General features: G+C 41.2%; 2 protein-coding genes across 5 annotated transcripts in view; both read left to right on the top strand.

Moving 5' to 3' along the window:
• The first annotated feature begins 2132 nt into the window (after positions 1–2132).
• On the top strand, positions 2133–9024 carry LOC149305715 (protein tyrosine phosphatase type IVA 3). Of its 4 annotated transcripts, none has more exons than XM_089477370.1 (5): positions 2133–2165; positions 5512–5604; positions 7258–7388; positions 7973–8047; positions 8907–9024. In XM_089477370.1, exons 1-5 carry the CDS (start codon positions 2133–2135, stop codon positions 9022–9024), a joined length of 450 nt encoding a protein of 149 aa, XP_089333496.1. The 4 variants fall into 4 exon arrangements, with proteins under 4 accessions (XP_089333496.1, XP_089333494.1, XP_089333498.1 ...); XM_089477368.1 differs by having other exon boundaries at positions 2133–2237; XM_089477372.1 differs by lacking the exon at positions 7973–8047.
• Positions 9025–14840: 5816 nt separating this feature from the next.
• The window catches only part of LOC149305714 (uncharacterized), a 37885-nt gene continuing 29728 nt past the window's right edge, over positions 14841–22997 (top strand). The window contains exons 1-4 of the mRNA XM_089477304.1: positions 14841–14991; positions 21157–21275; positions 21817–21930; positions 22727–22831. Of these exons, the coding sequence (XP_089333430.1) occupies positions 14841–14991; positions 21157–21275; positions 21817–21930; positions 22727–22831 (489 nt within the window). The remainder of the gene's footprint in view (positions 14992–21156; positions 21276–21816; positions 21931–22726; positions 22832–22997) is intronic.

The raw sequence follows: 22997 nt of genomic DNA, 5'->3' as shown, positions 1-22997 counted from the left end.
GGAAAAACATCCCCCTAAGGGGGTCTTAAGATCTGCGGAGATGTGTGTGTTTTGTGTTGTCATTTTTTTACTTTGAAAAGGTAAAAAAGAGAATGGATATCAAGGGCTTTGGATATTAGACAGTTAAGAGGGTATCACGGGGTTCTGCAGCCCCAAAAGCCCCGATAATGTGTGCAGAAACCACACCAACTAAAAAGTGTTCCTCTTTGGTCATTTTAAATGGGACGTAAACTGTTCCTTATAAAGTGAGATTAAACTTATTTTTTACTTAAACCCCCTCACTGTATTACCCTCTACCACTTCTGCTGGGAGGCTGTTCTACTTATTCACCACCCCCTCAGTAAAACTTCCTTATATTCCATCTGACCCTCTGGTGTTAGATTCCGGTGTCTGGTTGTAACTTTTCTCCTCCTTTGAAATAAACTTCCCTCCTGTCCTTTATTAACCCCTTTTACGCCGAGTTTTGGTGCTGCTCGTTGTATCCGTCGCTCTATAAATACATACCGTTTGGGGTTTTCCCCTCCCCGGTGACCCAGCCTTGGCCGGCATCCTCCGATTGTTTTTCCGAAACGGACTGTCATCGTAATTTGTTTACCACGTGTCATCAACGCCGCCCTAAGTTTATACGGGGGAGGGGGGGGGGTTGTTCTCTTGCGTTTCCTGTATTTCAATGAAAAAATAGTGGTTTTGAGACCATTCACCTAATTGTTTTTTTTTGTTTTTTTTTTTTTTGTTAAGTCGCATGTCTAAAGTTCCTTGACAAATGGAGACACGCGGCCATCAAATGCACTTTTCCCCTGCTGCTTGGAGGGATTCATTAGATTTCCCCCCCCCCTTAAATATATCTGCTTTCCAGTATTATTGTTTGTTTTTATATAGCGCCATCATATTCCGCAGAGCTGTACAGTCTATGCATGCGCGCCATACTCCAGATTTCAGGGGGCCGCCTGCTTCGACCAGCCAAAACACATGAAACCTGAAGCTGCAGCTTCTCCTAAATTAACGTTTTAGACATACAGACTACAATCTTTTATTGTGTTGTTGCCCTGTTATTTTTTATTTTTTTTGCAAATACCCCACAATCAGGAGGAATAACGAATTACATTTTTGCAATTTTTTTTATTTTTTTTTTTTTTTCCTGCTTTCATGTGAAATTTGTTTTTGGGGCTTATTCAATGGATTTTATTACTGCCACATTTCAGCTATAAAAATTACATTCATTCATCTTTGACGCTCATCCCCCCCCCAAAATGTGTGCGATTGCCATCGTCAATTAGTCAATATGTCTACTTTAGCGCATGTTCAATATACCCTGTACAATAAGGGCAGAAGCAGAGACGTATAACAAGTGCGTATAAATGCTGCTATATATATATATATAATTATACACACAAAATTTTATTTATTTTAGATTATTTTTAATTTAATTTTTTTTTTTTTTTTTTGCAGCCTGACAGATTTATACATTTTTAAAAAAAAAATAAAAATTTATTATTTTGCAGGACAATTTTCACATTTATGGAGCAGTTGGTGAAAATCTTTGAGTACTGCCACGCCCAGCACCCCGCCTGCGCATGACAGACAAACGCTGTCCAACGCCCCGCGCCAACTTCTCGGCACGTGGAAGCCACCATTAGAACCCTTCGCTCGGAGGTCCCCGACACACGCAGCCCCCCGTGCCTGCCACTTTCTGCCTCGAGCCCTCACTCAGCCCTCGGTGGAAAATACATAATATATCCCGATGGGGTAACGTGATTGAGACAAAAGGGTTAATACAATTTGCATCCGCACTACCTGGATTTATCTAAATATATTTATCAAATATATATATAATTTTATTTTTTTTTCCAATAAAACTTCTGGACATGTAATTATTTTTCTGCTGCACGAAATTTTTTTTTTTATTTTTTTTTTTTTCTATTTTTTTCATCAGAGAAAACTGAGAAATTCTGGTGGCCTCGCACGCATGTGGTGGATTTAAATTTTTTGCTGCTTTTTACTTTGTGTCAAGAGAGAAAAAAATACTGTACAGCATTTTTTGGTTTTGCAAAATATTTGTTTTTGAATTTTGTATAAGGTTTGGGGTTTTTTTTTGTTTGGATTCACCTTTTTTCTGTATCTGCTGTATCGCCATGGCTCGTATTAATCGTCCGGCTCCAGTGGAGGTTTGCTACAAGAACATGAGGTTCCTGATTACTCATAATCCTACCAATGCCACCCTCAACACGTTTATCGAGGTAAGACCTAAATCGCTGGTGGACAGCCAACGAGACATGATGATGCGTAGAACATGAGCTCCAGACTATCGGGCTCACTACGGTCAAAGATGATTGTTTGAGATGGCCTCGGGTGGCCTCAAGGAAACAAAGCATGTGTTCTAAAGTTTTCAGGTGTTTTCCTAAAGTTTCCAGAAGTCTTTCACGGAACGTCACGTTTTGGCCAAAATATCTTCTTCCGGTTACCTAGCGAATGATAGCGTTGATGTTATGAGTGTTTGAGTCTTGTTGGACGTATCTCCGGTGCCGGAAAGCTTGACCCCTTCTCCGTAACTCGGGATTCTATTCGTGGAATCTGTTGGTTGTCCAAAGAAGTTTGGAACCTCCTGAGGACTCCAAAGCTTCATGTGACTCATCTTATGTTATGAATGTTGATCCTCTAAAGACGCGTGCACACTTACGCACACCTACACACGCTCGCTCGCACGCACACTTACGCACACCTACACACGCTCGCTCGCATACTTACGCACACCTACACACGCTCGCTCGCACGCATACTTACGCACACCTACACACGCTCGCTCGCACGCACACTTACGCACACCTACACACACGCTCGCTCGCACGCACACTTACGGACACCTACACACACGCTCGCTCGCATACTTACGCACACCTACACACACACGCTCGCACGCACACCTACACGCTCGCACGCACACCTACACACGCACTCGCTCGCACGCACACTTACGGACACCTACACACACGCTCGCTCGCATACTTACGCACACCTACACACACACGCTCGCACGCACACCTACACACACGCTCGCTCGCACGCACACTTACGGACACCTACACACACGCTCGCTCGCATACTTACGCACACCTACACACACACGCTCACTCGCATGCACGCCTACACACGCTTGCTCGCATGCACGCTTACGCACACCTACACACACGCTCGCACACTTATGCACACCTACACACACACACGCTCGCTCACACACGCTCGCACTTACGCACACCTACACACACACGCTCGCTCGCACACCTACGCTCGCACGCACACTTTACGCACACCTACACACACACGCTCGCACGCACACTTTACGCACACCTACACACACACACGCTCGCGCGCTTATGGACACCTACACACGCTCGCACTTCAAGAAAGGATACATAGAATTCCTGGGCTGTCTGGACTGGAGTTTTGTGCTATATGGTTTGATTTTCCTGACAATGAAAAATGATTGATACAGTTGTAACTATTGAAAGCTATCTATGTAAAAGTAACTGTGATCTGTTTCTTGTCCTGAAGCTCTCTCTCCACCCAATCCAGGAATTCTAGAGTTTTACCCATTCTTTAGCGCGTACAGTTCACTCAAAACTCACCTGTGTTCAAGCAGTGAAAGCAGAAATCAAGACGTCTGACTAGGCTTAGAATTTAACACCTATGTTCTACAGGGTCAAAAATACCCCCTGCCCTGGTCTTCTAAATATCAGTAGTTCTGAGATTCTACAAGAGTAACGAACATTCGGTTTTCTGGTAACAAAATAACCTAGAATTTGGCCCTATTCGGCCCCATCTAGTCAGCCCGTTTCCGAATCCTTTAAACATCTTTACCGATATTCTAGAATCGCAGAGAAAAAAAAGCTTTATTTTCTTCCCCTTATTTATTAGGAACTTGCTGTGTGATTTTAATATTTACACCGAGGGCAGATATGCTATATGAGGTCATGCGTAGCCACAGTTGGCTCTCGGAATCGCTGCACAGAAGCCCCGGAGTGTTCGTTTTCAGCGCTTGAAGGACTTTTTATGCAAATTCGTATTTTTTTCTTTTTTTTTTCTTTTCTGATTTAAGACATTTAGATATTTTGTAGCAACTCAAATTACATTTGTGCTCCGTATCTGCTGCCGGGGGGCTCGCTGCCCCTATTACTGCGAGGCAATGGGACATAGGCAAGAATCAGGGCTGCCACCAACCGCATAGCCGTAACACCCCCCCCCCCCGCAATAATTATAGGGTGAAGGTCATCTAAATTCTGATGTCTACTTTTTATTGGCTTTATTGCTTGAAAATTGTCGGAATACTAGAAATACATCGGCCTTGGGTTGTACAATTAGAGTCCGAGTCATCCGTAGCGAGCTGGCAGACGGGTTGTTTTTATGATCTGGAAGGTCAGGAGTGATATTTAGCAAAGGGACGTTGGAGCGACTCTGTGTCCGATCAACAGAAACAGTTGATTGGTTTCCATAGCGATTGCTCCAATTTTAGAACTTATTAGAATCGCTGCAGATTTTACGCTGATAAATACGGCCAGGGGTCTAACGGTGGTCCCACTGCGTGGGGAAAAAGCCTTATACTAGGGAGCCAAGATATACTAGCTTCAATATTTATTAGTTGTATATATATTTTTCTGTTTAAAACTCAATATAAAATGTTAAATATTAATATATATATATATATTTTATACTAGGGACTAAAAGTCCTGATTATAATTGTCCTGTTACGGATTACGTTTTATTCCAGTAGCGTTATTACAATAGAGTAATATTTTGCATATTATACATGTATTAAAAAACTTATTTAAAAGTAAAGGAAGGGTTAAACTCTTTGGACCTGTTATGGGGCACTTTATTTTTTTTTAAATATGCTAGGGTAAAAATGCTTTTTATGGATTAAATATTTTTAAGGCTAAACGTTTAACGTTTTCGCAGATCGAGAAACTCCTTCCTCGGTTTCTTTTCCCAAAACTGTTACTTGAAACCAACTTAAGTGTAAATATTTATTGATTTTGCTTAAAATACCCAATAATGGTGTTTATCATAGTAAATACAATATGGGTGGCTGCGTTCAGAACATCTTTGCTGGAGAGTCATGGTTCTTGTGAGGACCAACCGTAGAACCAGATGTCTCCGGTGGCTGCGTCGCTGTAATGTATTAAATACACGCAATGCTATATATATATATATATATATATATATATATTATAATCTCCTTCTTTAAAAGGGTTTTATAAATGGAGTTTGGAAGATGTTCTGTGGTTACAGTTTACAGGATTTTATTTGCCTAATTATTAAAAGCTGCTATTTTTACTTAAGGTACCCCTTTTTGCCATTAAATTGATTATTTTAATGATAAATATCTCTTGGTCTGCGTTCTGTATGGGTGACGGGGTAGAAGGTATTATACGCAGATGGATGACGGGGTAGAAGGTAGCGCCGCTGCTTGTCCTGCGCTGTCCTCTGACCGTTTTTAATGTCTGCCGTCCCATGCAGGATCTGAAGAAATATGGTGCTACGACCGTGGTGAGAGTCTGCGAAATTACGTACGATAAGACCCCTCTGGAAAAAGATGGCATCACGGTTATGGTGAGTGGGGTTTTTTCCCCCCGGTCTTGTCCTGTTAGTTAGGCTTATTGATCTCTTTAACCCCTTTAGTGCCACAGGTTTTCTATAACCAAAGGACCGAAATATATTTTTTTTGTTGTCTTTACCGTATGTTTGTTAAAACACGATCCCCCCTTTTCTGTATTTGATGAACCCGCACAAATTATACATTTTGTTCACCAGAAGCGGGGCCTTCTTTTAAAATCATAGAAATATAAAACAAAATGTTCTTTTTATATTAAAAAAAATAGATTTAACTTAAATTTTTGCCCCCCCCCCCCTTTTTTTTGTTGTTCTCAGCAAGCTGGTGGTAGAATTAGTGCATGGAAAGGGTTAAAATACCAGCATTTGAAATACCTTGAGGCGTCTAGTTTTTCAAAAATATAAGGTTTGATGGGGTAAATTGCATTGGCCGGCTTTAAAGATACCCAAAATAGCACATGGGAGAAGAATGACCAGATTTGGGGAAAAATTGGTTTTGAAATCACAAAACGCTACCGGTACTTATTAATACATTGGGTATTTCTAAACTCAGGACAAATAGTAGAATCTACTTAGGTTTTTTCATTAGCTCTTTCATCAGCCCCTTTCTTTTGCTCCTCTAGGCCGTCTCTACTAAAAGCAACAAAGATAAACAGGAAGCATACTTAAGTATATTTCCTGCCGACCCTCTGTATCACTCCCGCCGAAGGCATAGAAGCCGATTTTTTTCCCCTGACGTCAATGGGTGTCGCAGCAGCCAATCGCATGCATGCTAGCCAAACAGCGTACACATGATTGGCCGTTGCTGCCTATAGCAACCTCCACGAGACTCATAGAGCGTATGCAGGAAGTGTACTTAAGTATGCTTCCTGCAAACTTTTTTTTTTTTCTGTTGAGGCGACCTGGGGGATAAAGAAAATATAAACCGTAAATGTTTCTTATTCTATTGCGGAATCGCGACCCGTCCGCTTTGCTTAGAATAGCGATGGTTTAACTTTTGTTATTTTCATTTAAACCGCAAATTCTAGTAAAATATCTTTTAACACCTGATTGTGAAATGCCGTCTCCTAGCGAGCCGTGTTTAAAAGGGGTTTTAAGCGCTAAATGATCTGACCTTCTCTGCCTGTTCTGTGTTTACATTACACTATAAATAGCTGACCCTAAAAGAGGCTTTGATATTTGTTCTATATTTATCCCTCCAATAAAAACCTCTGTAGTTGGAACATGGATAAAAAGGCAGTATTGGGGGGGGGGGCGATGGCTTATCTGTGATGTGATTATTTAACCATTTCAGTACTAGTGCTCTATGTAGCGCACTAAATGAAACATTTTGCTTCTACCAAGAAAGCAAAGCAATTTTTTTATTTTTTATTATTATTTTTTTTTATATATATATATATTTTTTTTTTTTTCTCGAATGCCCCTCCCCATGCTGTCAACTCCGTTTGTAATGCTCCAAATTTATACATAGGTATGTAATGGGGCACAAAATATATATTTTTTTTCTTTTGTGTTTAAAAAAATATATATTTTTGTAAAAAAATAAAATAAAAATAAATAAACCTGTGTAAGTCACAGAATGCCGCCGCTTCTGCATACATTTAATTTTATTGATAGCGTTGTCTCATGTTACTCCTTTTTGTGTTTTCCAAGGACTGGCCGTTTGATGACGGCGCTCCACCCCCCAACAAAATTGTGGAAGATTGGCTGAATTTACTGAAAGCGAGGTTCTGCGAAGACCCCGGCTGCTGTGTAGCGGTTCACTGCGTGGCCGGATTAGGAAGGTATATCGGAGACTGAGGTTCATTTTTCAAAAAAATATTTCTTAATGGTTAACCGCAAGCAATGCGAATGTTTTCGGTACGTGGGTCAGAATTCCGCACAGCAGTTTCCATGTCTCTGCCGCCGTAGAAGCTCATTGCGTTACTCTGAGAGCTGCTATGTCATCAAATTAAGCCACAAGATAAAGCGATTGCCGTGTCTGCCTTATGTTATGGCAGAAGTTCATAAATAAGGGGGCAGTATTGAGCCCCCCCCACAATTTTTCAGGTGTCCAAACCAAGGTTGAGACGGCAGGGCTGGAAAAACCAGGACTATTCACCAACCTTACCTGGACAGTCACCTTGTGGCGCTCAACTTTAGAGCACCGCAAGATGGCCATACAGGAACCGCAGCGGAGGTCGGTGCCGTGACAGCCGCGTCTCCCCAACCAGAGCATGAGCCCCTCTGCCCCTAAAAGCAAGACCGCTTGGCTGGACGGTGCCTGTCCCATGGAAAATGGGACAGTTGGCAGGTATGGCTTTGTATTTGTAATGAAACTTGCCGTTTTGTGCCAATACGTTGACAGCTTTGTGTTTTTTTTGTTTAGGGCTCCTGTTCTGGTTGCGCTCGCTTTGATTGAAAGCGGAATGAAGTATGAAGATGCCATCCAGTTCATCAGACAGTAAGTGCCGTCCAAACTCCAGCTTCACTGCGTCGGGGGGTGTTCTAGCGCCCTGACGTTTCAAAATTAAAAAAAAACAAAACTAATGCATTAAACTGGGAGATTTAAAATTATAGCTTCATTATCCCCCCCCCATATTAATTTGAATGGGGTCTCTAACACCATCAGGAAAGGAGATTGGAGATTGAAGAGGGGGAAACAATGGATAATTCCTCTAACGGGGGGGAACAAAATGTAAAAAAAATAAATGGAAATTGAAATCACAGTCATGAAAAGTAAGACTGCAATAGACTTTGAAGACCACCAGTATGTATCTGATAAATACAAAGAAATTAACAAAAAATCAAAAAGGAAAAAATAAAAACAAGAAAAAAAATAAATTACCCTCCAACCAAAAATGTAAAATAATTTTTTTATATTGTAAAATATGTTTTAATATGTTGGTTTGAATTGTTCCTTGTTTTGTACGAAGGAAAAACCTTTCCCAGAAACTGATTTCTGGAAGAAAATAAAAAATCCCCATGCATGTCGGTAATGCGCCCGCGTTCTAACCTCCTTTCTCGGGTGGCTTTTCCCTCCCCCTCGCGGTCCGCACCGCGCGCCTTGTGGTGTCTGTTTTATCTTTTAAAGCCCTTGTGAGTTTTGCGAAGGGTCCAGGAAATCCCGCAAAGTTCTCATGCCGTACTAGCCGCGGAATGCGCTGCCACGTCTGCGGCGTCATCTCGTTGCTTCCATCGCAGCGTTAAGCCTGTCCTCGGCCGGCCCGTAGAGAAAACAGAGTGAACTGCGATTGTCTACTAAAAATAAATAAATAAAATAAAACCGGAACGTGGCTAACGGGGCTTTTGTTCGTTTGCAGGAAACGCAGAGGCGCCATCAACAGTAAGCAGCTGACGTACTTGGAAAAATACCGGCCGAAGCAGAGGCTACGATTTAAGGACCCCCATAACCATAAAAATAAATGCTGCATCATGTAAAGATGGAATATCTGCCAAGGCGCGCGCTCGCCCTACACAAACTATGACGTCAGCGGGCTGTTTCACGATACGGACTATCGATTGTTTTCATTTTGTACTGATAACGGCAAAAAAAAATTTAAAACCAAGTAAAAAGATTGTAAGTTCTAGTCTAGGATGCTTTTGTTTACTTCTGTAAAGTTACAGTTTAACCTTGTGATGTAATGTTACCAGAGCAGTGATGTCACACTTTTTTTTTTTTGTACACACAACAGTTTGTTTTTTTTCTGTGTGTGTGTGTTTGCCAATGAGCCAGACCTGATGAACAAAATTTTATATTCTGTAATTAAAAAAAAATTTAAAAAAATGTGATGTAAAATTCCGGTTAGACAGTCCGGTACAGAATATATATATATATATTTTTTTTTTTCTTCTTCTAAATCTATGAGGATATATAATATGGTTGAAATGTTTTTAACTTTTCGCTCTAAAGATGTTTTTGTATTTTATTGTATATTTTTCTCTTGTTCAATTTGCTGCTTTTGCATTTTGGGCCTACAGGAAGTGTAGCCAGAAGAAAAAAAAAAAATGTCTGAAATTATGGGTGTCAAAATGTTTTGTGGGCGAAAAAAAAAAAAAAAGAAAAAGTATCGGTTATGTGACAAAAAAATGTTACTTTTATTTTTATTTTTTTGTTTTTTTTTTATCTCGGCTCCTTCCCTGCCGGCCTCTAGTTCCACATGCACGTTTTTTTTTAATTTGTGCCCGGACTTAAAATTCTTTAAAAAAATAATTAAAATAAAATGTGTAAATATATGTGTATGTAAATATATAAAAATTGCAAAAAAAATTATCTTAATCAGGATTTTGTATCTTTGCTTTTTACACACCCGCCCTGGGGATAGAAAGGTTTAATGGTACAGATTTAAAAAAAAAAAAAAAACACTACAAGATTTTTAACAAAACACTTCTCTGGTTTAAGAAGTCGTTTCTTGAATGGTGAAAAGAAAATTAAATCGGTTTTGAAGAATGTGTTTTTTCTTTTTTTTTTTTTTTTTTTCTTTTCTCACTATCCATATCTATTACCTGCTTAAGCTTGAGGGTGGGAGGACACCTACCTTCTAGCTGATCGTGTACTTCAACTCCCATGTTGCTCAGCCAACACCAGCTAGCGTCAGACCTTACTGTACAGGTTGAATCTACCGCTCCGCGGAGGGCGATGCCACTGTCCTCTGTCTGCAGAATTATGACAAATGTATAATCTATAAGAATCTTAACTTTCATGCTGAAATGTAATACTTTTTAGCACTGAAAAAAAGCAACTCACAAATAAGTTTGGGTTTTTTGTACAGTTTTTCTTCTTGTGCAAAACGGCTTTTTTTTTTTATTTTTTTTTTATTTTTATATATATTATATATATAATATATATATATATAATGTGTGTTGTCTAGAATATAATGCATTTTCATGAAGCTCTGGGTTGTGTTAATTTTTTTTTTCTCTCTCTCTCCAAGGTGTCTCTGCACAGATTTCTCACAGGTGCCTCTCGGTAGTTTAATTTTCAGTTTTAGTGTTAAAATGCAAATTTCTGGTGGTATTTGAAAACATGTCCTGGTTTTTCCAGGAAACCAAGGATTTTTTTTAACTAGTCTTTTTGCCCCTAACATGTAAAATTAACAACAACAACAAAAAGTACAAGAAAGGCTGTTAAAGGTATTGCGGTGTTCTGCTGGGATATAAAACAATTTATGCGGTAGTTTAGAGCCCCTGGTCTAAGGGGCAGCATGGAGGGGTAAGGGGGGGGGTATTTACTATGAAGACATTCCTAATGAAGACTTAAAACTGTCTTGCAAAGAAAATGTCGTGTTTTTTTTGCAACCAAAAATGTAACACAAAAAAAAAAAAAAAAATTCAGATTGTAAACACAAAAAAAATGTTTTATAGAAATTGTGACACACGTATGAACATAATGTATACATGTTCCCTACAACTTGCCTTTTATACAAAAATGAGCATATAAATTGCAAATGGAGAGTTTTGGGTGTGTCCCCCCCCCCCCCCCATTAACCTTTTTATCATTGGTCCTATGAGTACTTATGGCCCAGTTATATGGAAATTAGTGTTCGGAGAATACCCACCCGTCCCTATAATAAATCATTTAATTTTAAATGAATTAAAATAAAAGAATGTTTGGTACTCAGGCATTCCCCATGTATTATTTTGTTAAAGAAATATATATTTGTATGTAACCTGCATATAGGGGGTTCTTTAAGAAATCCCTGGCAATGTCTGCCTGGCCCTTTATTTATATAAGAATAGAATTTTAAGAAATAAATGGATTTTTATGACTATACTTCTGACAGCGTTATAAACGGATATCCCATCCCCCCCCATTGGAGATCACGTGTAGCTGTTATAAAAAAGTGAAATGTTTTTGTACATTGTTATTTGTTTAGTGTTTCTGGACTTTCTGACCCAAATCGCTGGTTTATTATGTGTTGGGTTTTTTTTGTTTGTTTTTTTTTGTCCCTCGTGGAACGCAACAAACTGAATGACGTCCGCTTTGTGCTGGGATTTTTTTTGTTATATAATCCAGATTTAAATGGAACGCGGAGCCATCAATGGAGGAAAAATATTCAGAAGCAGTTATTTAAGATACCGAACTGTAAATATTTGATGATGCGATGGTTTTTGGTTTTTTTTAGTCCAAGGACCAAAGCGTTTTAATTTAATAAAAGCAGAAATTGGGCAAATGTCATACAGCTGGGATAGGAAACCCCACTGCTTCAGGGGGTCTGTTCGCTGAACCCCACATTGCGGTCCCTTTTGCTTTGGATGCAAATATAGAATTAAGCCACTTCCTAAAAGCAAACCCAACCGCATACCGACCAAGTCTCCCTGTTCAGCTTGGCCAGTCCCTATTTGGGCCTCCAAACTCCTGCGCTCCTCTATCCTAGGAGCTCAGAATATTTGCTGAGTATGAGAGTAACAAAGGCTTCTAAACTCTGTAGCAATGGGTACGCACGGGGTGGTAAAGGAGGCACTCAGAGATATAAGGGGAATAATCCCCTTCCTACGGGAGCAGACATCTTAACTCCCTGTTCTAAAGATCAGCATGAGTATTCCACCCCATTAAGTCAACTCTCCCTTTTTTTGGAACTGGGAGAGGCGGTGACCTGGAGAAACGGCTCTTCACCCGGAGTCTCCGGACAAAAGCCAGAGAGTTCCCAGGAATGCTTATAGAAGGGGCTACCTTGTGGCTCTCAGCGTCATTTGGAGGCCGAATCGGTGGCGCCATGAAGGTCGATGCCACAAAAGCACAGACCTCCATTGATTTTGCGGCTCCCTGGGCCGATGACACGAGTGGGACGGCAGGAACGTGCACAAAAATGAGGACTGCCTTAAAAAAAGGACAGTTGGGAGCTATGCCTTATACCTTGGGGCGAAAAAAAAGTCGGGGGCAGATTTAATAAATAAAGCTTTGACGCTGGCGGTTCTCCTGTAAACGTCCTGCCTGGCGCTCAGATGATTCCCAGAAGCCTTAAAATGGTTTTCTATGACTGTAACAAACCCGCGTTTCTCTCCTTCCTTCTTCGCCGACGCGATAATCTGCAGGACGGGAAGAAGGAATGTTAAGTTCTTTGCCGTGCTGGTAGAACCTTAACCTTCTGTGTGAATTCCCCGTAGGGATTGTACAAATGTTCTCAATAAGATATTTATATCATTTCGGCTCGGTTTATAATCAGATAATTCCTGGAAATCAATCGCCGGTCAATGCCTTTGAAGCAAACGGCAGAATTTGCCGGGAGATCAGACACATTCGGCCCATCATACATCCCATGCGTGTTTAAATCCCCTCAGTGTATTAACCTCTACCATGTCTGCTGGGAGGCTGTTCCACTTAAAACTTCCTTACATTCCACCTGAGCCTCTTGCTCTAACATTTCTCCTCTTTTGAAATAAATTCCCTGTATTTTACACGCAATTAAATAAAGAGGTGCAAATTTACCGAAATTTGTACGAATCTCCGATAACAAGGCCAGAGCCCTCAGGAAACGAACAAAAAAAACTAATCAAAAAGTTAAAAATTTTCATCCTAACTTCAACAGCTCCCTACCTTCTCTGCCGACCACTTCCGTGTCTTGCATCTTCTTGTTCGTCTTCTTTCTTCTCTCTTCTTTCTTCGTCCGCATCCCAAAATGTCAGAAATCAGGAAAAATGGGCAGATGGTGTCGGCCATAATATTCTATGTTTCTATCAGTTTCAACGCTGCAACAGGTAAAGAAAAAGTGAAAAACCTGAGAAATGCACTAGGTGGCGCTCTCTGCCTTGCAAAATATTGGAGTAGAAAGTGACATTCCGGACTTAATCTTCCACGGTGAATAATCTAATATTTAGGTTCCCCTTATAGATAAAAATAGATTTAGGTCCTCTTATAGATAGATAGATTTAGGTTCCCCTTATAGATAGTTTTAGGTTCCCTTACAGATAAAGATAGATTTAGGTCCCCCTTACAGATAAAGATAGATTTAGGTCCCCCTTATAGATAAAGATAGATTTAGGTCCCCTTACAGATAAAGATAGATTTAGGTTCCCCTTATAGATAGATTTAGGTTCCCTTATAGATAAAGATAGATTTAGGTCCCCTTACAGATAAAGATAGATTTAGGTTCCCCTTATAGGTAGATTTAGGTTCCCTTATAGATAAAGATAGATTTAGGTCCCCTTATAGATAAAGATAGATTTAGGTTCCCCTTATAGATAAAGATAGATTTAGGTCCCCTTACTCCTCCTGTAACATCTGTAATATGTTTATGACCCTCTACCCTGGTTTAGGAGTTTATTCACTAAACATTGAAGAGGTGAGCTGTCTGAGAGGAAACATCTAAGCACTGAGTTTTCATACAAGGGCCAAGTTGCCCCTTTATGATAATACCAAGGCAACTCTCCATGTCTGACCTGGGATATAATTCTACATTATTTTATTAATACAATGGACAGGAATCAATTTGATGTACAACTGAAAATCCCCCCAAAAACCAAACGCAATCAAACCAATTTACTGAAAATGTAATATTTTTTAATTTTTTCTTTTTTTTAAATCCCAATCAATAAAAATCTGACATAAATCAGCAACAATTTATATTTTATTTGTAAAAATATATACCGTATTTCTATTGCTTTAGTACTTTTTTGTGTTGTTTCAGTCTATAATTCTTTCTCTCTGTCCCAATTCTAATTGCTTTTCTTTGTTTTTTCTTTTTTTTTAATTCTTTTTTCTCGCACCTTTGACAAAATGATCCAAGAAACTATTTACAACCTAAAATTTCAAATGAAGAACACAATGTAGTTAACACTTATTTTTTTTTTTTAAATTAAATGGTAATACGATTAAAAATATAAGTTTTAAATAATTTTTTCTTTTGGGTTATCGGGGGGCTATTTCCCTATAATTGCATTTTTTAAAATAATGTATTTTATTGTTTAAGATTGTTTTAAAATCCCTTCAACTGGAAGAAAAGCCACCCCCCCCATTAGAAAAAGCTGGTACCAAGGAAACGGAGATACACAGGAGGAGTCTGGGACGTTTAATTGAGCCAGGCTTAATAGGAGTCCTTGCGATTGGGAGTCTGTGTAAATAGTGGGGAGGAAAAAAAGAAAACTATTCCTACCTCCTACCAAGAAGGGAGTCCTAACCGACATCAATTAGCAGGAGCAAAGCCATCAGAGAAGCCACCGTAGACGGTAGACAACAATACACTCTAAATATGCAAGCGTTTTATCGAGAGGATTATAGATAGAATACTTAGAGCTAAAATATAGAATTTCTAAAAAAAATGTCTGATTCGGAAAAAGCCTCCGGTAACATTTTGGATTCCGGCAGCAAAATCTTGCAGCTGGCCAGCAGAGGGGAGTGGATAACGCTGGAGCAAACGCTCAAAGGCATCGATAAAGGGGACCTTGGCTCCTCGGAAAACGACCAAGTGGGTAATACGGAAGATTTGTTGTTGTTATGTTATATTGATAATATGTTTCAGTTGTACTAATGTTTCGGTGAGTGTGTTGTGTACGTTTGAATCATTAAAAAGCTGCAGATGGGACACATGAGTGATAGATAAGTGGAGCAGCCTCCCAGCAGTAGTGTTACAGGGTAATACAGTGAGGGTATTAAGCATGCGTGGGATAGACATACGGCTCCTGAATCTAAGACGAGACCAACGACTGATTAAGGTTTGAGTCTTTACAGCAGGAGAAACGGGCGACTAGACGGGGGCCGAATGGGGCCGATCTGCCGGCAGATTTTATGCATCTTGTTGACAGCCCCGGACTCATGGAATTATTTGGAAAATGTGTGAAAATAATGAACGCACTTCTGGGCTTTTCCTGGCCTTAAGAATGATTTAACTTAGTGCCCGAACGCTAAGCCATCGCCTTAGAATCTGTAGACAGATAAAACCCATCGCGTCTTCTGATGTTTCTGTCTGCTGAGGGGTCTTTTTTGTCACTTGTCTTATATTCAGGATAGACGAATGCCCATCCCATGCATGTTTAAATTCCTTTACCGTATTAACCCCCAGCACTTCTGCTGGAAGGCTGTTCCACTTATCCACCACCCTTTCAATTGGGAAATACTTTGTAACATACTTCGGGGCATTTATCATTTACAATATACTCCTCTACGTACTTAGTGTGTCCCACACGTTATATATCGCTCATCTTCCCTACAGACAGCCTCTATGATCCATTATCCTGTCTAATAACATATCTTCCAGGTGTTTGATGTATGATAAAGGGTTAATCATGTCCAGTGGTGTTTTTTGGTTCAAGGCTGCCTGGAAGCAGAAGTAGATGCAGGGGTATTGTTGACGGGTGGGTGACACGCGCCCCTTGCCAGCTGCCCCTCTGGTGGTGGGTCTCATGTACTGTACTGATTTTGGTATGTTTAAGTACCATTAACCCCCCCACACACGCATTTGCCCCTCCCCCCCAGCTATGTATTGGGCAGGAGCCGTGTTCGGCGGAACATATCTGCTGGCGCGTGACATAGTTACCGGCAGCCGGCTCGGGGAACGCCTCGGAGAGGGGATGTCTAACGGGAACCTTCCATGCTTATGGACTAATCCTTGGATTCCAGAGCTTCCAGACTTGTAACGGCTAACGTTGGGTCTGCCGCTGCGCTGCTGAATACGTTGGCGCTTTATATAAACGATAAAAATAACCATAAGAATAAAGCAGAGTTTCGCTGATGGCGGGAAAGATTTTCCCAGTTCCTCAATAATTTCCCAAAGTTCTAGGACCGATACAGGTTTTTATTCATATCTCTTTATTCGGTTACACAAAAGATGACATTTCTCATTAACTTTGTCTATTGCTGAGCTCTGTGCATTCTGTGGGTTCTCTTTGGACCTTTTTGGACCAGAATTTGAAGCCGTTGCTACTAAATTTCTATAAAAAAATGTTTTTTTGTCGCCATTGGAGTCTTCAGTTGAAGGTGATACCTTATTCAGTCAACAGTAGTACATCACATACGTTTTTGGGAACTCAGAGGTCTCTTCTTTGGATGGGAATGTGACTCTGCATTGTTTTGACTTTGTGTCTTCTCCTAGACCACTATGGCCATTTTTGTATATTCTCCTGAACCACTATGGCCACTGGGCCCCCCCCCCATTATCCTTAGTTTGATCAAAAGACATTGGCTCCATGGGCCAGTTACAAGGAAGATCTCTAATCTTCTCAACTGGCCCATTTATACCTTCCCTGGACATCATATCCCAGGGAGGGCTCCCCAGCGAGGACTCCAGTTGCAGAGTGGTTCTTGGGGGCCCTGCCCTCGGTCAGGTCTCACTAGATGGACCTCCTGTGGCTTCTGACCAGACTGCACAGGTGTTTTGTAGGCACAATGGATATACCTGTGAGCTTCCTAGGGTAGGCAACCTGGAGCTCTCTCTCCTGGAGAAGTGGCTTCAAAGGGGCAGGGCAATCCATGCATGGAGGTGGAGTTAGCAACAGATAGCCTTCACTAGAGGGTAAGTGGGCGGGGTGTGACCAAACACCACACCCCATGCCGTCAGAAACTGACCCTGGAGACTCAGGAACGCAGGGCTTCACCCGGAGACTCTGGGTCCAACTCAGACAGTTCCAAGGTATGAGAATGCCGCGAATCATGGCTGCGTGACATCATATCGCTCCACCGGCCACGTAACACGCGAGGTGTCGCATTGTCATACCACACAATTCAGAACAATCAGCAGGTGTTCCACCAGAAAACAAAAAAACTTCTAAAACTTGGCAAGCGTGCCGGAATAATTGTTTCCCGCACGGGGAATCGGATTACATTGCCCACGTCACTCAACACATACGCTTATTCCTATGAACCTGTCCTCGCCGAGGGCCGAGGGCCGATCTCCGTATCTACCGACTGTTTTGCTGTCAAGTAACCGCTCCAATAAAAACATTGCGCAGGAACACTGCCTGGAAATGTCTCACGCGGACCGCAGACGTTCCCCGAGGATAATGACCGAGCTGAACAGACGGCCATTGTGCGAGGAGGAGACGTCTGAAAGGAGATCGGCAGAGAGGAAAGCCGACCACTGGCTCATTGTTAACGGAGCTGGAGAGAAGAATGCAACGTTCTGGACGGTGTCCAAGTCTCCTGGATTCTAGTAATTTATTTCAGAGACGGAGCATTAGGGCGAGAGGTGGAAATAATAGTCTTTTTTTCTCACTTTAGTCTTATTTCTGCTTCCGCATGCTCGGTATGAACCTACCAGGCTCGCCTTCACAAAGAACCCAAAGAAGCTCAATGGCTACATTTTATCATAAAATAGTGACACTTACATCCAAAGAACATACCGGGTCATCTTTAATGGAACCCCCGGGGTAAACGTCTGTTGCCATTATATAAATTGTTGTGTGGATTTTGGCGCAGGTACGGCGCTTTAAGGCCAGTTAGGAATAGGATCCGTCACGTGAATCCCAATAATGGTACGGAGGAGGCAGCATTGGGCACGTGTCCACGGGGCATTTACCGGATGGGCCAGATGGCCAGTCAGGGAATGGTTGGGCAGATAATAGATGCCCGTGATGATCCAATAAAACATTAGTATTAAGTATACATGCATTATGTGTTTTTGTGTGCCTGCACTTGGGGGGGGGTATGACAGGGGCACTTGGGGGGTATGACAGGGGCAGTTGGGAGGGTATGATAGGGGCACTTGGGAGGTATGACAGGGGCACTTGGGAGGGTATGACAGGGGTACTTATGAAGGTATAACAGAGGCACTTGGGAGGGTATGAGGGGCACTTGGGAAGGTATGACAGGGGCACTTGGGAGGGTATGAGGGGCACTTGGGAGATATGATGGGGTCAGCCAAGGTATTGAAAGACAGTCCCTGTGGGAAAGAGACTCTTCCAATAATAGAGCCCCTTTAAGGAGCATTTGGAGTTGAGCCGGACCCTATTAATATAAAACAGCCCCAGCGAACACGGTATGTATGTATGTAACACGGCACCAGATACACAGAATTATCTATTATTATTATTATCATTATTATTATTATCATTATTATTAAGGTGAATTTAGTAGATTGCTGAAATTGTTCTGATTTCCCCCCAGGAATCTGGCCTCACACCTTTTATGATCGCAGTTAAAGAAAACCGGCTTTCCATTGTTGAACGATTCCTCGAGTTGGGCGTAAATCTTAACGAGAGAACAAAGGTAAGTAAATAATACCCCCCCCCATCAGTAACTCACGCAAAGACCTGGAACCCAGGAGGTTTCTATACTCGAGAACACAAAGTTCTAGACCTATAAACCCCGTTCACCATTACTGCTAGCCCAGGGTCCACCTAATGCAATAATAAAGAACACCTAAAAGAGAAAAAATAGGGAATTCTTTCAAAGAAAATTCCCCCCCCCCCCCAAACAGATGGTGCTGGAGAACCTGCTGAAACGATATAAATAAAATTTGTGTGGCTGATAAGTGGAACGGCTTCCCAGCAGAGGTGGTAGAGGGTAATCCAGGGAGGAAACTTAAACATGCATGGGATAGGCGAGACCAACGATTGATTAAGGTTTGGGTCTTTACAACAGGAGAAACCGGCAGACTAGACGGGGGCCGAATGGGGCCGATCTGCGGGCAGGTTCTATGTTTCTAATATAGACACCGTACAACTCAATCAGAGTCCATATTCCATATAATTCTGGAATCGCTTTGGCGAGGAGGGACCTTCTCAGAATCCAGAACTTATTTTATTAATGAACAGAGCCGCAGCGGATTCCGTAGCACTATTTTATTGTTTATTTTTTATTATTTATGTTTAATTTATTTACTAATCATGAATTAATACTTTTTACAGTAAACATGCCCGATGTGTATTCCATACTTACATCCCCTTTGCCTATTTCTGGGCTTTATCTACTTTCTTGAGAAATGGTTACTGAGCCGCACAATAATGGATGGAATTTTATTTATTGAAATTTTCGTTTAAAAGTTTTTTGTTTTTTTCCTTGTTTGTTTTGTTGTTTTTTTTATCGGGTGGTTTTGTGGCCGACGGGCAGTTATTGGATTTTTCGTTGACCGCGGGAGGTTTTCCGATCAGAGCCAACGTTTTTCTCATAGCAACGCGATCGGAATTCACGTGAATAGGGAGCACATTAAACCCCCTCGCACTTGGTGATGACCTTCCAAATGAGTTCTTGCTCTTAGAGACTCTTCTTCCGAGGTGACCTTCTACTGTTCTTCCGTGGGGAGGCAATAAGACACTAAAAGCCACCGCCTAAACACCGAAAAAACATTTTTATTAACTCACAATAGTGAAAGGTTATAGCCGCAGACGCTACTTTACAAGAGAGGTATTTAGTACGCCCGTTCCTCCTGCTGTAAAGACTCAAATCAGTCGTTGGTCTCGTCTTAGATTCAGGAGCCGTATGTGTATCCCTCACTGTATTACCCTCTACCACTTCTGCTGGGAGGCTGTTCCACTTACCCACCACCCTCTCAGTAAATGAAAAAACATTCTTACAGGAGTTGAGAACAGGGGAATCGAACAGAGTTGTGTGAGGCTGATCTAACAGACGGTATATTGATTATTCTTCATGTATATGGGAAGACGTGTCCTCTGACACCTCCACGGTTAATGATTGCGGTTGAGGTCATTGCAGCAGCACATGCCTTCTGGTCGCCAAAGTTTGTTATCGATGGATACCACCTGGCAACCTGAGGAATTGGGAAATCAATGAACTAACTATCTGTCTCCAGCAGAAAGTGACTACAGATGGTACGAAATCATTAACAGGCGCTAGTCACAAGTTCTCGATGTACAGAGCTGTCACTGTAGCTAAAAAAAAATCTAAAGTAATACAGTTTTACATTTTTTGCTAAATAGTAAAAATACAGAGGTACGTTACACCCCAAACCACAGACACGCACAATCTTTTAGTACACCCGTACCTTGAAACTCTCCGGGTTTGGCCCGGGGTCTCCGGGTTAAGAGCTGCTTCTCAGGGTCTCCAGCTCCCTTTTCTCTTTCTCCAGGGTGGAGAAGCTGTGTTTAACCACGCCCACTTTTTTCCTATTTTCCATACATTCAATATTGTTTGAGGCTAGCCCCACCCCTATGGGTGACTAGCCCCGCCCCTCACAAAGTTACTCCCACAAAAGAAGGAGACCTCCAGGTGGCCTGCTCTGAGAAGATCCCTGCAATGCAACTTAACCATCCTAGCTCCAAATATCCATGGAAACGTTAAAAAAAAAACATACTTTTTATCTTAAATTTGTTTGTTTTCAGAAAAAAAAGTTGTACTTACAAAAAGCTATTTTGCGCAGAGGGCTTAACTGTGCAACATTTGCATGGAAGCCAATGGAAAGTTCCTGCTTCGTCTTTGATCACATTTGGTCAGATTCTTCAACCAGCTCTCTCCTCTCTAACCTGTACGAGTACATGTCCTTCCTGCCTATCCATGTATATTCGTTAAATCTGTAACATTTGTTGACCATCAACGAAAATTGCTCTACAGACCGTTAAGAAAATAAAGCGTTTGTCCTATTAAACAGAAGTCGATGTAAGCCGGACCAAGTATTTTGCCTAGACCAAGAAATGTCTAATTAAGATCACCTCGTTAGCCATTATCTTCTATTCCCTGTTCATTAGATATTATTTTTTCGCTTCAGGACAATCGTACGGCTCTACACGTGGCAGCGGCTTATTCTAAAGAAGAGATTATCCGCCTCCTGCTGAACAAGAAGGCAGATCCGAATGTCCCTGGTGGGGTACGTGGCACAATAAGAATGATTAAAGCAGCCCTGGCCTTCTGAGCCATAAGCGATAGAGTAGGCATATCATGTATTTTCATTAGGACACACAAAGGAGAATGTTGCTGTCATTTTCATAATCCAAAATAACATTTAAATTGTGAAATTTAAGGGCTCAAGCTGGAAAGAACAAATATCAGGGAAAGTCTCTCCACTGGAGAACGCTCTCTATGACCCTGCATTGGGATTGAGACGCCGCCATCTAGTGGTGGATGTGTTCCTAAACTGCTATAAGAATCTACACATAGAATTTGATGGACCAATAAGCCCCATTCGGCCCCCGTCTAGTCTTCCGTTTCTCCTGCTGTAAAGACTCAAACCTTAATCAGTCGTTGGTCTCGTCTTAGATTGAGGGGCCGTATACCTACCCCGTGCATGTTTAATACCCTCACTGTCTAAGACCTTCATCTGAAGTTGCAGAATATAAAAGCTATCAAATCTCAAAACGATCATTAATTTAATCAGCCAAAGTTAGGTTTATATATTGTTTGTCCCATAGGCCAAGGACCAGCTACCTGTCCATTTTGCGGCCCTTCGCCCAAGTGGGGCCATCGGTGTGATCCAAACCCTGTTGAAAGCATCTCACAAAGAGGCGCGACTCACCCTGGACAAGGTAATGCGATAAAGGAATGAGTAGCAGAAGCATGTAACGTCTGTGGCGTGGCCTCCCCGTGTACTGCGTTTCCGTATGAGCCACTGGCCAGAAGACTTTGGGTTAGCGAGCTTTGGCCAGGAAGCCCAGCCACAGCTTGCTATAGGAGCATAGTTGCCAAAAGTCTTGAATTATCCAGGACAGTCCTGACAACCACATTAATGTCCAAAATAATGCCTGGTTTATCGGGACTATCGAAAAACATATTTCACAGCATCAGATCAATTTAAGGACAATAAAAGCGTTATTATTCTGTGCTGGAGAGATAACAATAAAAAAATCAGCAAAAAAAGAAAAGTAAAAACTAAAAACCCACACATTTAACACATTTTACATTAAAAATATTATATTTTGGTATTGCTCTTGAGAGCAAAACATACCACTATGTTTATTCAATTGTTTCATTAAAAAAAAAGGTTTCCCTTTACTGGAATTATTTTAACCAACTAAGTTTTGGAATTTTTGGGGTATAAAAGGTGATTCTGGTGCAAAGTTTTTGAAAAAGTCTCATTGCTGGAGCAGCCGATGGAACGGTCCAATCAGAAGAAACATTCCAAGTTTTGAAACTTTAAGGATATTTTAAAAATAACTAACACCCGACAGCTAGTTGCCATAGCAATATCTATTACATCATAATATAACTAAATATATAACAATATCTATTAATTCTTCTGATCAATTACAGCTGAAGTATCACATTTATATTAAAAAAAATTAAAACAAATGTTCTTTTGTAATATATTTATCTGTGTTGTAGGACGGCTGCATCCCCCTGTTTCTAGCGGTGGAATCGGGTAACCTCGGTGTCTGCAAGGAACTTCTGTCAGTGCAGACGGACGTCCAGCTCCGAGCCAACAATAAAGTATGTTAAATACAGAGTGATCCCCGTCTGTATATAATATGTGTGATATAAATATATATATTAAACTATATACTAATTATATAGGAAACCAGACATCTTTTCTGAACGATATGACCCTATAGGTTAGGGCGATGTGACACAACTTATAATATGTAACAATGATGCG

The sequence above is a fragment of the Sceloporus occidentalis genome, unplaced genomic scaffold, assembly GCF_023333645.1.
Source record: "Sceloporus occidentalis isolate IW3139 unplaced genomic scaffold, rSceOcc1.0.p SCAF_11, whole genome shotgun sequence".
NCBI classification, from domain to species: domain Eukaryota; kingdom Metazoa; phylum Chordata; class Lepidosauria; order Squamata; family Phrynosomatidae; genus Sceloporus; species Sceloporus occidentalis.
The sequence above is the reverse complement of the archived record's forward strand: the minus strand, read 5'-3'. Positions and strand labels throughout refer to the sequence as shown.